The sequence below is a fragment of the Malaclemys terrapin genome, chromosome 1 (genome assembly GCF_027887155.1).
Source record: "Malaclemys terrapin pileata isolate rMalTer1 chromosome 1, rMalTer1.hap1, whole genome shotgun sequence".
NCBI lineage: Eukaryota > Metazoa > Chordata > Testudines > Emydidae > Malaclemys > Malaclemys terrapin.
The window spans coordinates 29,965,776-29,984,320 of record NC_071505.1 but is presented as its reverse complement, the minus strand read 5'-3'; the positions used below and the strand labels follow the sequence as shown (position 1 = coordinate 29,984,320).

Here is an 18,545-nt window from a genome sequence, read left to right as displayed (position 1 = left end):
AATGAGGGGGGCTTGGCTGGGCCCCTCCAGACAAGTGCGTCTTGAGGGAGCCTGGCCGGGGCAGGATCTAGTCTGGTTGATCACGCCACTCCCAAGGGGCCGGAACAATTCCCCGCCCTGGGACCAGCCCTGGCTGTGCTGCCGGCTCAGCCCAGCAGTCACCTCCCAGCAGGCTGGTGAATGCGGCCAAGAGGCAGGGTGTGGGGGAGTGGGTCTCTTGGGGGTCAGGGCAGGGCTGTGAAGGGGCAGGGAAGATGTGTGTGTTGGGTCACTAGGCAATGGGGGGTTCTGTGGGTGGAACCTGGGCAATTGTGGTGGGGCTGTGGGCAGAGGTGGTGTTGTGCAGGGCGCTGTGCATTTGTGGGTAGGTCTGGGGGGGGGCGCTGGACATAGTGAATTGGTGGGGGCTCTGGCCACAGGGAGTCAGGGGGTGTTAAGTGGGAGGTGGGGAGCTGTGTGGTGTGGCATGGGCCTGCCCCCGAGGGGAAGGGGCATGCTGGCAGCACAGGGCCAGGCAGGCCACTGTGCATCTGGCAACTGCCGGTTTGTAAATAGTGCTTTGGCACTGGGCAGAGCGGGGCCGCCCCTGCCATGCCAGGCCGCATTGCCTCTGGCTGGCCCCTCGCTCTGGGGACTGACCTCCCCACACCATGCTCCATTGCCTCCATGGGGGCCCACAAATATGTCTGGCGCCAGGCCCATAACAGGTTAATCCGTCCCTGTGCATGGTATTGCCCCACTGCAGGGCTCTACCCCTACCGCTTTTCCCCCCTCATTTTTCTGACTCATTTTTCCACACCCTCAGCTTTGTGTCCTTGGTGGCTGCCCTGCTTGCCATGTCCCGATTATGGCCCTGAGTACTGTACTATAGTTGGGATCCAGGGACTAGGGTTGTTATAGCTGAAGGTTCGTAATAATGAAGGACGTTACAGCAATCATGTACTGTATTGTAAGGTATCAAATGAAAGCCGGTGACACACTGGTCACCATAATCATTGTGAAATGCATGTATGGATGGTGTGTGAGGAGTGGCGTATTCCTACTAAAAATATGCTTTAAAACTATGTAACCTGGCAGAGTTGACTGACAAGTTCTCTGCTAGATGAATGATTTAAAGATTTTTTTTTTTTTTGGGGGGGGGGGGGGGGGGATTTAGTATAAATTTAATTTTTTTCCCCTTTTTAAAAAACCTGTTTAAAATGAAATCTGAATGCAATATAAAATATGTTAAGATTTAAACTTATTAATGTCTTAAAACATTTACATATAAAATATGTTGAATCCATGAGCCTCTACCAAAAACTGAGTTAAAAGCTGCTTTTCTTTCTAATCTGAAAGAAATCAGTGAGAATCTAACTTTTTGAGGTTAAGCTTTATAAATATGGCACAATAGGTCATGTACTGTATTAAAGCTCTGATCCTGGGGAGACCCAAGGCCTGTTCTACTGGGTACAGGAGCCTGGCAAAGTTACCACAGGCATTGGGATCTGGCCGCTGACTCCAGAAGACATCATCATCATGCAGCTCATCAGATTCATCCACAGAGTCCACCAAGGTGGTCTCATACGGCTATTGTATAGCTACTCCCTACCTGAACTCTAATTTGCCCAGTTCTCAAATAATGAGTATTTACGATTCCACCCATCATAGAAACTTACTCTCCAGCCCATGTATCTAAAACATTTAAGGTTGTTTTGTTTAATAAAAATAAATTTCATATGCTGTTGTGTGTTTAAGTTCCAGTTACCATCCTAATATAGCTGGACACAAAGCATGAGCAAAAAGTGAATTATCTAGTAAATAAGCAACATACAGTAACTCCTCGCTTAACACTGTAGTTATGTTCCTGAAAAATGTGACTTTAAGCAAAACGATGTTAAGTGAATCCAATTTCCCCAGAAGAATTAATGTAAATAGGGGGGGTTAGGTTCCAGGGAAATTTTTTTCACCAGACATATCTATAGATATAGATAGACATACACACACAGTATAAGTTTTAAACAAACAATTTAATACTGTACACAGCAATGATGATTGTGAAGCTTGTTTGAGGTGGTGGAGTCAGAGGATGGAAGAGAGTGGGATGTTTCCCAGGGAATGCCTTACTGCTAAATGATGAACTAGCACTCGGCTGAGCCCTCAATGGTTAACACATTGTTTAACACATTGTTGTTAATCTAGGCCTGGTCTACATGGGGGAGGGGGGGAAGAGGAGAGAAATTGATCTAAGTTACGCAACTTCAGCTACGTGAATAATGTAGCTGAAGTTGACGTACTTAGACCTACTCACCGCGGTGTCTTCACTGCAGTGAGTCGACTGCTGCCACTCCCCCATCGACTATGCCTGTGCCTCTCGCGGTGGTGGAGTACAGGAGTTGACAGGAGAGCACTCGGGGGGGGGGGGGGGGGTCGATTTATCACGTCTAGACTAGATGCGATAAATCGAAACCTGCTGGACCAATGGCTGCCCGCCGATCTGGCAGGTACTGTAGACATACCTGTAGCCTCACACTCTACAAGGCAGGACGAATGGAGGGAGGGGAGACAGCACGGCAGAGAGAGAAACATACCCTGTTTGAGCGAGAGAGAGAGATGCACATTGCCCCTTTAAGTATGCTGACACCACTCTAAGTACATTGCCTTTTTACATAGATCAGGAAGTTGAGACAGCAGCTGCACCAAGCAAGCTCCCTCCGTCCTGAGCCCTGTCATGTCCCCACCCTGATCTATATGGAGAAGGAGTAAGCGGGGGGACAGGGGGACACCCTGACATTAGCTCCTCTCTTCCCCCAACCCCCCACACAGCAAGCAGGAGGCTCCCGGGAGCAGCTCCAAGGCAGAGGGCAGGAGCAGCACATGGCAGTGGGGGGAGGGACACAGGTGAACTGCAGGCAATTGGTAGCCTGCTGGGCGGCTGCCGCACAGGGAACTTAGGGGAGCGGATAGGGGGGCTGCCGGTCCACCCTGGTTCAAAGCCCCCACCAGCTAGCTCCAACAGGCTGCTCTTCCTGCAAGCACTGGACAAAGCAGGTGGCTGCCAAACAAGGTTATAAGGGAGCATTGCGCAACTTAAACGAGCATGTTCTCTAATTGATCAGCAACGTAACAACGAAACGTTAACCGGGATGACTTTAATGAGAAGTTACTGTATTTTCCAACATGCTTAAAAAGGTACAATTAAAAGAATCTGAAATTAAGCTAAATAAATTACTTAAATGAATGTATATTGTTATAGTGTGCTCTCCTAGATGGAGAAAAGATATACCAAATCTAGTATAAAAGTTCTATTTAGCTGCAACCATTAAAGCTGTTTTAATGGTTATATCAACTGAGAAGAAAACACCTTTCTTTAGAAAAAAACTGATTAAAATCAATTATTTAAATAGAGCAAAGTGTGGGGTAGGCCCCCCTAGGAGGGTGTGGAGGAATGTCCAGGGGGACATGGCGGGGCCCAGGCCAGCCTCACAGGAGCAGGGAGGGAGCACCACCTAGCCCCTCCTTGGCCTCAGCTCCTGGCCCTGTCCCCAGCCTCTGCACCATTCCACTCCCAGTCCCATGCTAGCCTCCAGCCTCAGCTCCATTCCCAGTTCAAGGACGAGGCAGGGGCAAAGCCAGGAGCAGAGCCGGACCTGGCCGTGGGACCGGCCACCCAATCCTCACCGCAGCCCGGCTGCAGCTCCACTCCCACCTCCAGCTGCTGCCCCAGCCTCAGCCTCCTTACCCCGGTCCATACTTACTCATACACAGAGTACGCAGCTGCATAGGGCACCAGGAAATTTGGGGCACCAAATTTCCTGGTGCCCTGCGCAGCTGTGTGCTGCTCCAGCCCCTGCCCCAGCACAGCCCCGCTCCCATTCCACTGAGGAGTGCAGCAGGTTCAGGCCTTCACTCACCAGCGGTGGGAAATGCAGCGACCTGGCCCCAGTCGCGCCGCAGGTAAGTGCTGGTTCCCCCCACCCCCCAAGCCAGCCCCGCCCCCCACCCCGCAGAGGCCTGGGGCCAGCCCCACCCACCCCTACGGAGGCCTGGGGCCCCACACACCCCTCCTGCGCAGGGGGGGGGGTTGTAGAGCCCCAGTCCGCATCCCTCCTTCTCCCCCCAAGCCGTGGCCCTGCCTTTTGCCCCAGCTCGGGAGGTGGGGACACGACAGGGGTAAGGCAGGGGCGCAACCCTCAAAAGTTTGCGGACTGCTGAAATAGAGGATTTCCACTTGGTGATTTGAATCATGATTTAAAATCACCTTGATTTAAATCAATCCACCCTGTTTTCTGCCAGACAAAGCACCTATCTGAGGTGCAAAGACAATCAACTCTGGGGTATAATAGGAAGGCAAAAGGACCCCTGTTTTATCCTGCATCTGGGGACTAACTGAACAGTGCAATTACATTCATGAAAATGGGATCTCAACGAGGATTTGTCTGAAAGCACGTTTGGGCAAGACAGACATCTTTAGACAAAGGCTTAGCCTGTTAAAGTTAAGTTTAGACTATAAGAAGCAGGTTATACCTTTTGTTTTATTTGTAACCTGGTGTTCTGACTATCCTTGCTTACGATCTCATACTTCTTAATCTATTAATAAACTTTATATTTGTTTATTTGGGCATAAGCTTTAATGGGTAAAAACCCACTTCTTCAGATGCATGGAGTGAAAATTACAGATATTGGCATAAATATACTGCCAGTCTTTAAGGTACCACCGGACACCTCATTCTTTTTGTGGATTCAGACTAACAGGGCTACTCCTCTGATACTTTATATTTGTTTTCACTATAAACAGATTACAGTGCTGCGTTGTTATATTGGAGATTATACTCAGCTGAATCGAACAATCTTGTGTTCCTTTGGGGACGGCTTATCTGGTAATTTCTGTGAATGTCCAGTGGATCACGGCTAGATACTACAGAGGGACACTTATGGGGAACTTCGGAACTGGGTGCACTTAGTATTAACTTGCAAGGCAAACTGAGGCCTGGCGTAAATTCAGAGGAGAGTGTTTATGACTGAAGGGCTGGCAGTACCCAGGAGTTAACATCCAGCCATAGGCATCAAGTTTCTAAGCTGCTGGGGGGTGTCCCCCCCCCCCCGGCTCTGCCCAGGCCCCACCCCCACTTCACCCCTTCCCCCAAGCCCCCACCCCCGATCCGCCCCCTTCCCCTAGCATGCTGTGCCCTCGCTCCTCCCCCTCAGCAGCTCCTGATGCCGTGAAACAGCTGATCCGTGGTAGGTGCTGGGAGGGAGTGGGACGCACTGATCGGCAGGGCCTACTGGGGGGCAGGAGGAGTTGGGGAGAGGGGGAGGTTCTGATAGGGGGGCTACCATTTTTTCCTGTGGGTGCTTCAGCCCCAGAGCACCCACGGAGTCAGGGCCTATGCATCCAGCTGCCATAAGACACTCTCTCGCTGAAGGCAGTGGGAATAACATGGAACCCTGAGGGAGGTGTACCTGTTGAAACCCTCATAAAGCTCTGGGCCCCATGAAGTCTTGGTGAGCACTCAATGGCTCCCAGGACAAGGGCAGGCTCTATACTAAACTATCCTATATTACTCAACTCACGTTTACAAGAAAGTATTAAAATCAGATTAAGGGAAGAGCTAGCCTGAGGTAAAAAAGGTGAGTTCCATTTGCTCTCTGTGACAGTAGCAAAGGAACTGAGGCTGTTGAGGTGGTGCACTCCCTTATGTAGAGTAGGTCAACGATGTCATCCTCACCTCCTGCCCCCATACCTCGCTAGACATGACTTTTCAATGCAGTTCATCAGCTATACACCAGATGCACCATATCTCACAAATGGAAATGCACCACAAATAAGTTCTTCTTAATATATGTAACATCACAATTAAATAAATCCACCCGTCTATAAGTTACTTATAGATCACATTTAATCCCAACACAAACATTAAACACATCACTAAAAAACCCCAAGTATTTAAAACTATGGAAGTCAGTATCTAAAGTTAAAAGCACAATTGTTTTGGTGCTTCTGAATAGATCCCCCTGCCAGCACCTGCAGACTTCCAGAGTCTCCATGGATTAGAAAGCCACAGATATACTGTGCTCTATTAGGTTCACAGAAACTCTGGTCCTTTCCCTAATTATTTGACACTGAATAGTTGTCATGGACCAAGACCCTGTTTTACTAGGCACTTCACAAATACAGAGGACTCCAAGGCTAGGCATTATGATAATGCAAATCAATAATAGAAAGAAAAATATTTTTACTTCTTGCTCCTCCAACAATTGTAAGACTATGCCTATGCTCACATTTTATATCCATAAAAATTAGATGAAATACTGTAGACAAAAAAAGAAATAATTGCAAAATCAATGCCAAGAGATGAGCCAGTTTATCCACAAGTGTCTGGATTTCACCAGGGCTGTAGCAAGTCTTATGATGAAGCAAGACACTCCAGTCATCTGACATATTTGAGTGCTGCCTCAGGAGAAAAAAAAAAAAAAAGTCCTCCAATTGGCTGCCTGCCCCACCTGTCCACTTCATGGGGCAGAACAACCAATCGGAGCTGCTACAGAAAGAGCTCTTACCCTCCCCCACACATACACACTCCCTCTCACCACCAGCAAAAACAGCTGAGAAAGGAGGGGGAAAGAAGGGTGGGGGAGGAACACTCAGAAGCTCAGTTCGGCTCCAGTCCCTCATCCCCTCCTGGAACAGTGGGGATGGCTCCTGTCAAGGCTCCTTCCATACTCTGAACTTTAGGGTACAGATGTGGATGCCTGCATGAAAACTTCTAAGCTTAACTACCAGCTTAGATTTGGTCTGCTGCCACCACTTCCAATGTGGCTTTGGCTGGGTCTCTGGGATTGGATCCACTACGGCTGTTGCAGTCGTTGGCAGGGGATCTGGTTCCACCACCTTTGTCTGGGTCTCTGGTAACACAGACGGGGCCCTGGTGGACAGCTCAGGAACAGGGATGGGGGGGTGAAAGCTTGCTTAGCCTGGCTGCGGGTGACTATTCCCACCCTCTTGGCTAGCTTCACATGGTTGGCCAAGTCTCCCCCCAGCAGCATGGGGATGGGATAATTGTCATAGACTGCAACGGTCCACATTCCTGACCAGCCCTTGTACTGGACATGTAACTTGGCTGTAGGCAAGGTTACAGAGTGTGACATGAAGGGTTGAATTGTCACCGGAGCCTCCAGGTTGATGAGTTTGGGGTCCACTAGGGATTGGTGGATAGTCGACACTTGTGCCCCAGTGTCCCTCCACGCGATAACCTTCTTTTCGGCCACTCTTAAGGTTTCCCTTCCTCCGAGGGTATGAGAGAGGCATCTGGGCCTGGGGATCTTTGGTGTGATTGGGGTGTAATGAACTGTAATCAGTTGGGGTGCTTGGGACAGTGGGCCTTTATATGTCCCAGTTCATTACATTTAAAACATCGCCCTGCTAAGGTATCACCGGGGCGATGTTGGTTGGTGGAGACTGGTGTGGTGGGGTGAGAAGGGCATCTGGGGTTTCCCTTGAGATGTAGGTGGGGCCGTGGGTTGTCCCCGGTGGTAAGGTTTTGTTTCGGGTTGCCCCTTCTGATATTCGCTCCAACTGCTACTAGTTTTTTTTCTTTTCTGTCACCTCCACCCATTTGGCTCCAATCTCCCTCGCCTCGGTTACAGTTTTGGGCTTCCCATCTAAGATGTACCTTTCTATTTCCTTAGGAACACCCTCTAAAAACTGCTCCATTTGCATTAGGAAGGGCAACTCTTCTGTAGATTTAACATTTGCTCCTGATATCCAGCCCTCCCAATTTTTCCCCAATGTGGTAGGCATGTCGGGTAAATGACACGTCTGGGTTCCACCTTAGGGCTCTGATCCGCCGACGGGCATGTTCAGGTGTTAGTCCCATTCTGATTCTGGCCTTGTTTTTAAAAAGTTCATAACCGTTCATGTGTTCCTTAGGCATTTCAGCTGCCACCTCTGCTAAGGGTCCACTGAGCTGCGGCCTCAGCTCTACCATGTACTGGTCTGTAGTGATGCTGTACCCAAGGCAGGCCCTTTCAAAATTTTCTAAGAAGGCCTCAGTATCATCGCCTGCCTTGTAGGTGGGGAATTTTCTGGGATGGAAAGCGGTACCTGGAGAGGGGTTGCTAGAGCTGTCTGGATTATTCTGCCTAGCCCTTGCTAATTCCAGTTCATGCTTCCTCTCTTTCTCTCTCCTCCATAGCTCTCTCATCAGCTTCTTTCTTGAGTTTTTTTAATTGGAGCAGTCTCTGATGTTTCCTTTCATTTTCTTCTGCTTCTAGTCTGGCCAGTTCTAGTTTGTTAGCTGCTTCACTGGTAGTCATTTTCCTGTATTTTTGTGCTGGGACACACCCCTCTGCAGTTCACTGAAAGTGGGATGCACTCAGCTCAGGCTGCTTAGGTAATAGAGACTTTCTAACTAGCTATCCCCGAGAGGTAGAGAGGCTTGAGCCCTTCTCTTAACAAAGACCCTTGTTAAAAAAAACTTAACACCTCTGCATTCAGGCAAGGATAGATAGGATATGCATCTACCTTCAGCTCTGCTTTCCAAGCAGCTAGAAAGGAGAGAAAAAAAAAAAATATATATATATATAATCTTACTGGCTTTTGGTTTAAAATGATCCCACCCCTGCCACCATGTAAAGTCTCCTTCCCCACTCTGAACTTTAGGGTACAGATGCGGGGGCCTGCATGAAAACTTCTAAGCTTAACTACCAGCTTAGATCTGGTCCACTGCCACCACTCCCAATTTGCTAATTCCCTTCCCTGGGTAGCCTTGAGAGACTCTTCACCAATTCCCTGGTGAAAACAGATCCAAACCCTTGGATCTTAAAACAAGGAGAAATCAATCAGGTTCCTAAAGAAGGCTTTTAATTAAAGAAAAAGGTAAAAATCATCTCTGTAAAATCAGGATGGAAAATAACTTTACAGGGTAATCAAACTTAAAGAGCCCAGAGGACCCCCTTCTAGCTTTAGGTTCAAAGTTACAGCAAACAGAGGTAAACACCCTAGTAAAAGGTACATTTACAAGTTGAGAAAACAAAGATAAAACTAACATGCCTTGCCTGGCTGTTTACTTACAAGTTTGAAATATGAGAGACTTGTTCAGAAAGATTTGGAGAGCCTGGATTGATGTCTGGTCCCTCTTAGTCCCAAGAGCGAACTCCACCAAAACAAAGAGCACAAACAAAAGCCTTCCCCCCCCACCAAGATTTGAAAGTATCTTGTCCCCTTATTGGTCCTTTGGGTCAGGTGTCCGCCAGGTTACCTGAGCTTCTTAACCCTTTACAGGTAAAAGGATTTTGAAGTCTCTGGCCAGGAGGGATTTTATAGTATTGTACACAGGAGGGCGGTTACCCTTCCCTTTATAGTTCTGACAGCTCCTCTGGTCCTCCCCACACTCACTGCAACATGCAGCTTGGGAACAGTATAAAGGGGTGCAGAGCCTCTGGAGCTAATCCTCCCCATCGCCCCAGCCTGGAAGGGGGAGAAGGGGACCCGGCTGTAGTCCCCACTCCCAGGCCTAGGAGAGGGAAGTGAAAAACCCCAGGAAGAGCAGAAATGAGGTAGAGGGCAGAACTGATGGGGTGGGACGTTGAATTGATGGAGAGGCTAGGAGGCAGAACTTATGGACATCGGGGCTACAAATGAGCAGAACTGATGCAGGAACTGGGGGAAGGAGAGGCAGGATTAATCGCTGGACCAGGGACAGACAGATGTAGGGGTGAGAGCTCCTGCACAGAGTTGCCAACTTTCTAATCACACAAAACGGAACACCCTTACCCTGCCCCTTCCCCGAGGTCCCGCCCCCCGCTCACTCCATCCCCCTCCCCCAACCTTCACTCTCCCCCACTTTCACTCACTCATTTTCACCAGGCTTAGGCAGTGGGTTGGGGTTCTGGTAAGGGCTCCAGCTGGGAGGGCAGGCTCTGGGGTGGAGCCAGAAATTACGGGTTCAGGGTGCAGGAAGGGGATCTGGGCTGATGCAGGGGGTTAGGGTATGGGAGTGGGTATGGGCTCTGGGGTGGAGCCTGAAATGAAGGGTTCAGGATAAGGGAGGGTGCTCCAGGCGGGGGTATGGGCTCTGGAATGAAGGGTTCAGGGTGCAGGAGGGGCTCCGGGCTGAGTGGTGGGACTGATGGGTTCAGAGTGTGGGAAGGGGCTCTGGGCTGGGGCACGGGGTTGGGATGCAGGAGGGTGAGGGCTCCAGCTGAGGGTGCTGGCTCTGAGGTGGGATCAGGGATGAGGAGTTCCAGGTGCAGGAGGGGGCTCCAGGCTGGGGCCAAGGGGAGCTGTGCAGAGCCGGGTTGGGAGCCTGCCAGCCTCACACCAACTGGACTTTAACAGCCTGGTCAGCCGTGCTGACTGGAGCCACCAGGGTCCCTTTTCGACCAGCTGTTCCAGTGGAAAACTGGATACCTAGCAAACTTACTCCTGCAGCCAGGGCCAAAAATCACCTTACTAAATAAAATTGGGACAGTGAGCAACACCAATTGTCACACATGCGTGTGATAGGCAGAGGGAATTCAAAAATCAAAAGACAGATCAGAAAGGGGAAAAAAAAAAAAAAAAAAAAAAAACCACACACACACTCTATAATCTTCTTTAAAAAAAAAAAATCTTGGGGGGGGGGAAATCACATGGTTTGTGGTTTCTTGAGTGGTCTAACTCATTTTTTAATCTCCTGAGGTCAGAAATACTACTTTCATTTGTGTGTGAACATAGTTTTATTATTAACTCCAATTTACTGATGGGGAAACTTAAGCGCCAAGTGACTTCCACAGGTCACAGAGTGAATGATTGGTGAAGTCAGGAAGAGAACCCATGTTGCTTGACTCCCTATCTATTAATGTAACTAGTAGACCATATTTCGTCCATTGACAGCCCAGTTACACCAGTGAGCAAATGATAAATAGACTAGTGTTGTATGGTTCCTATAGACATCCAAAAAGGAAGTGGAAAAAGTAGCTGGAATCTAGGAACAGATCAGCACAAACTAATGCTCTATTAGCTGATAATCAGTATTAGAACCAGTATTAGCACTAGATAAGGAAGTATGAAATTATATAAATTATATAATTTAAGATATTGTACTACAGTATAAATGAAGGCAGACATTTTCTAAAACAAATGTAATTAGCAATTTCTGAACTGAAGCATTTATTGCTGTATCTGGCAGTTTATTCTTCTGTCCATATTGCATATTTGTATTAGAATGCTATTTCTTTTGGGGTTTTAGCCAATAAATGTGTACACAGATGAGTCATAATCATGTGTTATTCATTAGTGTCTTTCCTAAAGTCATTCATTTTCCATTTTGATACTAATACATGTTGCTGCTGCCAATCAAAAAAAGTGCAGTTTACCACGTGCATTATAAAGGAAATTCCCTTAGGGAATTCCCAGATATTTAGACATTAACATTTGACAAGTAAGACCTAACACAGGAATGAAGATGAGGAGCGAATAGTCAAATGAGAAGCCAGTTTTGTTTGAACAACCTTGTTTTTCTTTCTGTTGCGTGAACCCATGGAATGTTTTGTTTTCCTTTGTCTAGCTACGGCATGTACAGAGACATGAACACCCATATTTTAGCCAATCCTATTAAGTGAGTTATAGTATTTAAATAACTTCTTGACTGACTTATTAAAAAAAAAAAAAAAACCCACTAGTATATCTCAATCAGCTAGATTTGGCTATACTGTTTTATATCAGTACTATTTTCTTCAACACTCAAGTTTCATAATAATACTGTTTTATTTATTGCCAAGTTATAGGACCGAAAATCTGAAATAAAATATAAAAAAGTAAACCAGCAATCTGAATTAAAGAGGTGTTCTCTTATTACACACAAAAGAGAGTAAAAAAGTATAAAATACCACAAAATGACAGATATCATAGCATTAACTTACAAAACCCAACCCTAAAACTAAAGCTCCTGAACCCTAGAGCCTGTTTTTCTCTAAACAATAACATGCCTTGTGTGGTGTCCAGTTTCCCTTTGGGTGCTATTTAGAAACTCTATGGTGACTTCTAGAAATTCAATATTCCGAGGCATCACAAACTGTGACAATTTCAATATACAAAAAACTCCATCCCAAAAGGAAGAATATTTACAGTCTTCAAACCAACCCCTATTAAATAAGTTCAGCCCTCTTCTACATAGAAAGTGGAGGACATCAGCCTTTTTTATGATTTGTATTACAGACAGTGGCTAGGGAACCTAATCAATTTATACAGTGCTGTACAAAAAATTAACAAGAAGGCCATCCCCTTCCAAGACACCTTGTAATTTTAGATTAAGAAAAGAGGCAATAGGCAACTTAAACAAAAATATTGGTGGAGAAAATGGACAACCTAATAATAAACAAGCACGTTTTGCTGGGGGCGGGGGGAGGGCGTGTTAGCTTTTCATCTGCCTAGCCATTAGGAAGTCGAGGATTATTGTGCTTCTCTTTGATTTATCCTTGTTTCGACGTGTTCCCCTTATCAAAACAGCTACGAGGTTTACTTTGGGGAAGGGAGTTTAGGAGCAGCCGTTCTGTTTTGTAAACCGCTGAAGGAGTGGCAGTGGTAACCTCGGCACCTCTGAAGCAACAGAGAGGATACACCCCGGGACAGTTTAGTAGTACAGTATGTCACTGGCAATGGCTCAGCAGACTGTTTCGTTTCCCAACAGGAAACAACAATTAAAGCTGCCAAATACACCAGCTACGGCTGTTGCTGTTCTACAGTCGATTAGGCAGTTTTAAGGAGATTTCTAAATACTAGGGAGAGGGTCTCATAGCACACAAAGCAAAAATTCTTCATCCTTAGAGGGGGAAAAAAAATCTTTCCCCAACTTAGAACATTCTACTTGCCCACACGCACCCAGGTCGAGTAAATTTTGATGAGCAATTGAAATATCATTAGTTAGGGGTTGTTGTTTTTTTTTAGTTACCATCAACATCATAGTCAAGGATGGACGGAGTATGCGACTGGACTGTTAAGGGTTTTGAAACAGTTTTACAAGGTTCTTTTAAACAGTGTCTTGACAGGGGTTGTCCCTCCTCTCCGCATCGCATGAGACCTGGGGACAGGTCTGAGGATAAGTGTCAGCCAGATTGAGGAAATGCTCCTTGACCACAGAAACCCAACTCGAGTCTGTCTCTCTCTCCTCCAGCGAAAGGTTTGGAACCGATCTAAATAAAGACACCTGCATCACACGCAGCCCTCCCATGAGGAAATAATCTGGGGCGGTAGCCCAGGCTGCCACACCGTTTTGGTACGGGGAATCCCCCATCTACTATTTCTCTATGTATTTGCCAACACTCCCTGCGTAGCCTGTAACACCAGAGCCAATCGGACGTTCCCAGGAAGGGAAGGAGCCTGTTACTAGATTTTGGTGTCTGAATACCCAGCCCTCTGCATGAGGATTTACCAACTTCTCCCAGCTGGAACATTCCCAGAAGAAGCGGATGAGCCAAGTCTCTCCAGAAAGCACTTGCGAAAAGGAACCGAAACCAACTCTCCCTTGTACGGTCCGCAGCGCTCAGGGATTTCACTCCGCCTGCTCCCCAAGTCCCCGTCCTGCCCACCCCACGGGGGAAGGGTCGGGACCCTCCGCCCACAGCTCATCACAGGGAGAGTGGAGCGCACACCCCAGCCCGAGAAACCACAAGGGGGCTGGATCAGACACGTCCCCCCCGCCCCAATCCCATCCTCCTAGGGCACCAGAGGGGGAGCTGGGGCTTTCACACCCGACACGCCACGCAAGGCAGCACCCGCGGGTGCCCCGCACCGTCTAACCCCGCTCGCTTACCTGCAGGACACAGACAGCTCCACCTTGGTGGCCGGGATGCTAGCGCTGAACGAGTTAAATTCCCCCACAGACGCCATATTCCCGAACCTGCCACCGCAGTCCAGCTTCGGCTGCCCCGACTGCTTATCAGGTCCGAACATGGGGCAGGGCGGGGCGTAAGAGGCGTCGCTAACGGGAGCTCACTACCGCCGCTACTACTGCTGGCCACTAACTGACTGGGTGGAACCGCTGGGCTGAGCTCAAACTGCTGCACGCGGTCGGGAAACGCCGACTGAGTGAGAGTAGAGCGCGACCGGTGACGTCACCACGGGCAAAGCCCGCGCGTGACACTAACCCCAACCTGGGGCCCCACGAGTGGCCAACGGTCTCCAACGTACCCGGGCCGCGCGAGCGGAACGTTCCCTGCCCCGCGCAGGGTGAGCGGGAGCGTTCCCTGCCCCGCGTGGCGCCAGCAGGGGATTGGAACATGAGCCGCCCCGGCGGCGGGAGCTGTAGGGAACCTGCGCCACGAGTTGGGGAGGGTGGGGGAGAAATAGCACCTTACCCGCCCTGGGAGCGCCGGGACACGTGTACAGCGGCCCCTGGTGGGGGACTCCGTTAAGTGAAGCCTCCTGCGGCCAAACATCTGGCGGTTACCTCGAGCCCTGAGCCGCTGTGGGCAGGCGCTACTCGCCGGCGGTCACACAAAGGGCGGCGGGAGCGAGCCAGACTGCTGAAGGAAGGGAGTACATGGCACAGGGGGCCGGAGAGCTGGAGCCAGACCCCTGAAGAGAGCCTAAGGCACAGGAGGCCTGAATAGGGTTACCACCTTTGAAATGCAAAAAATAAAAAATGGAGCTCCTAGGGCTGTCAGCCTTCTAATCGCACAAAATCAAACACCCTTGCCCCGCCCGAACCGCCCCTTCTCTGAGGTTCTGCCCCCCACTTAGTTCATCTTCCCTCCCTCGGTCTCCCCAGCCTTCACTCACTTCACTGGGCTTGGGGTGTGTGGGCTCTGAGGAGGGGCTTGGGGTGCAGGAGGGGGCTTTGGGCTGGGGAGAGGATGCAGGGTGTGGGCTTTAGCCAGGCAGCTCCCAGAAGCAGCCAACCTGTCTGGCTCCTAGGTGGAGGGGCCAGGGAGGCTCCACACACTGCCCCTGCCCTGAGTGCTGCCCCTGCAGCCATTGGCTGCAGTTCCTGACCAATGGGAGCTGAGGAGCCGGCGCTTAGCATGGGGGCAGCGCATGGAGCCCCCATGGCCTCCCCTGCACCTAGGAGCCGCGTGAAGCCAGGGCAGGCAGGAAGCCTGCCTTACTCCTGCTGCACCGCCGACTGGAGTTTTAGTAACCCGGTCAGCGGTGCTGACCAAAGCTACCAGGGTCCCTTTTCGACCGGACACCTGGCAACCCTAACCCGCCCCACAAGGCAAGCCTGCTGCAACCACAAGGCAACACTGCAACTCCCCCCCCTTCAACAGCCACCTATGGAGAGAACACATATAGATAAGATTGATAACATCCCCTCACGCTTGCGTGACTCAAACCCTCTCGCACATGTGCACGGTGTGCTTGCTCGTTGGTGGGTAGACAGCTGCTGTATTTTGAACAGTTTTGATCTGTTACCACTTAAAGTGTGGAAATGGGAAAACAGCAGCTTTAGCTAGATACAGAAACTTTTAACATTAGATATCCTGGTGTATTGTGATAATGCAAATTTTTGGACCCACATAAAAAACCCAGCAGATTAAATTATTATTGTGGCAACTGGCACATCCATAAAAAAAGGGCCAGGCTGGTCAAATACCGAGCAGGTGGTAACCCTAAGCCCAAGTGCTGAGGGACCTTCCTCTGCATGAAATGCAGCCGAGCCCCTTTTGAGCCCATGGAGAGGGCGATCACGTAGCGATAGCACAACAGCAAATCAGATTCAGCTGAGGCAAGAGCCCAAGAGGTTTCTCCCTGTTCCCCCAGCAGCATCAACTCTGCTAGACCAGCCCAGGGGCCAGTTTATGCTGGAAACAGTTATGGGGCAGGATAGAGTTTTCCAGCTGCTAGTGGGAGGGGAACTAAAGGGGCAGAGGGCTCTCCAGCTGCTGGGTGGAAGTCATGAGATATGGGGATGCTCCCTGAGCATACAGAGCAACCCCCCCCCCACTCAGAAACTGCCTGAGGAAGTCTCCCTCCTGGAGCTCTCCATCTCCCCGATGAGGGAGACTTGGGGGGGTCTGACAGAAGGAGTTTAACCTCCCCCAAACAGTGTGAGATTTAGGGCAGGCCTCAATAAATAAATCTCCCCCCACCCCCATGTGAATAAGAGGCTTGGGAGTGGTCTAGCCAATTCTTCTTTCACTCTTTTTTTTAAAAAGACACACACACACTTCATGTTTATAATTAACATGTCATCTGGACCCTCATTCAACACCCTGTATATTTTCAGGAAGGAGAGGGCCTAAACCAGTTTTTTAGCATTATTTTGGGAGGGAAAAAAACCTAGCAAAGGGGAATACTAATGTTCTTTCTTGTACTACAGAAAATACTGTGATAATTTGATGGCTTTCAGTTAAGTGACAGTCCAGGCAGAGACATTAATGAGCAGCTAATCAGAGTGGCCTAAGTACCACCAGGCAGCACTATTGAGCAGAAGCAACGAAGGTGTCCCCCATACAATCAAAAGAGAAAATACCTCACTGCATAACTTCATAACACTTGGCCCTTGGGGAGCGGCGGACACTAGTTACACAATGTTTCCACAAACAGTGCATTTATTTTGGACCATTTAATGTTTGTATAGCACCCTGAAAAATATACACCCCTTACCTGCTCCTGTTAAGCCTAATCATTTAAAAGCAAAAGCCATCAGAAAATGATACTCTACCATTAGATTAAATGATCCGTGCTCTGATAAAGGAACACCAACTTGGAAAAAAAAAAATCACCCTTCTTCCTAAATGTCTCACCTATTGTTGCAAGTAACTGTGAAGAGTATAACTAATAGAGGTTAGTTAAAAAAAAAAAAACTATTTTCAGTTCGATTACTTGCCCTCAAAGACCTTCAACTGTTCAAGGAAAACAGGCGCTTCTTGTTGGGGATTCCATACTAACAAGAACGGGAAGAACATTCTGCAAAGAACAGATGGACAACAGGATGATGTGCTATCTTCCCTGAACCAAGGCTATGAGTCATCACTCTAACAGCATGTCTTCACTTATGGTGAATCAACGCTACGGTGATCAATCCACCAGGGCTCAATTTAGTGGGTCAAGTGAAGACCCCCTAAATTGATCACAGATCGCTCTTTCATCGACTCTGGTACTCCACCAGAAATGAGAAGCATAAGGTAAGTCGTGGTGTAGACATCGCAGTAAGTCGACCTAAGCTACGTCGACTCCAGCTATGTTATTAAGTTGCATAACTTAGGTCGACTTAACCCCATAGTGTAGACCTGCCATAAGATTTGATAGGCTTCTGAAATCAAAGGGTATGGATTCACTGATGATGGTGTATATCAACACTAATGACACTGCATTGCCAGGTATCTCACAGCTTATAGATGACTTCAGGGAAGGAGATCATTCCTTCTCAATGAGCAAAGAAAGTGCATCACTGACTAGGTAAGTGGTGTAAGGGAAAGGGGCTTGGCTTTGTGGAGTATTAGTCCACTTTCCACAGGGAGAACGGGCTGCACAGTTTGTATGGCCTGCATTTCAGTAGAACAGGAACCAGTCTTCTCAGGGACAGACTGGCTACAGTAGTCTGAGAGGAAGTGTGTGAAAAGAGGGAACAAATAAGCACTCACTTAGCACAAAATCATGATGTTGAGAACAAAATGAATCAAGACACCAAAGGCCATGAAAAGAAGAAATTCTTTAATTGATTATGTGCCAATTCTAGAAACCTACACTAATCATTGGAATTGCCCATTTATGAGCGTAAATTTGATATAAGTGGTAGTACTGTAAATTGGTGGGATGAGTCATGTTTAGAATGTTACAATCAATTATTATAATGTATTCAGGAAAGATTGAGTGGGGATAAAGGAGAGAGGCAGGAGCACTCTTGTCAAAAATAACCCTACCTGTTTCTAAGGGCATGTCTACACTACAGCCCTAAGTTGAGCTATGTTAGGTCGACTTACAGCCCGTGGCTGATGTCCACACTTCCCTCCTGTCAGTGCTGTGCATCCTCGCCAGGAACACTTCAACCGACTGAAGAGGGGCACTGTGGGGGGCTGAGAGCCAGGGCTCTCAGCTCCACACATCTCCCCATAGGGAGACCAGCTGTCCCCTGGATACTCAGCTATCTACTCCCAGCTGGAAATGGGGGCGGGGCAGTCACACAGGCTTCTTGACTCCCTGATCAGGAGCCTCCAGGCCTGAGCCTGTCTGGGAGTAGGGAGCTGGGGGCAGCATGGAGCCATGGAATTGACAAGACAGCCAACAGCCGATGTAAGTAAGGCAGTGTCTACACAGACAGTGTCGCCATAACTACACCAACATGAGCTCTGTGCCTCTCGTGGAGGTGGATTTACTATGTTAGTGTAGTAGGGCACTTACATCGGCTGGACAAGGCTGTAGTGTGCACAGTGACATAAGTAGGTCAACATAAGCTGCCTTATGTTGACCTGTGTAATGTAGACAAGGCCTTAGTGAAACAACTCAGAAGAAACTGCTCTTGAATGCTTAGAAAAAGTTCAGGATGGGATACTAGTCGGTGTCTGCTACAAACCACTACTCAAACTAGGGAACAGGTTGACCAGTTCCTTAAGCATCTATCTACAACATGCAAGAAAAAAGC

General features: G+C 48.5%; 1 protein-coding gene across 3 annotated transcripts in view; it reads right to left on the bottom strand.

Annotated features, from left to right (window-relative positions):
• The window catches only part of CPNE8 (copine 8), a 271,698-nt gene extending 257,593 nt beyond the window's left edge, over nucleotides 1-14,105 (bottom strand). The window contains exon 1 of one of the 3 annotated variants that reach the window (XM_054019129.1): nucleotides 13,773-14,105. In XM_054019129.1, the coding sequence (XP_053875104.1) occupies nucleotides 13,773-13,912 (140 nt within the window). In that variant the 5' untranslated portion in view covers nucleotides 13,913-14,105. The remainder of the gene's footprint in view (nucleotides 1-13,772) is intronic. The other 2 variants (XM_054019120.1, XM_054019112.1) reach the window with 2 other exon arrangements.
• Nucleotides 14,106-18,545: the final 4,440 nt, after the last annotated feature.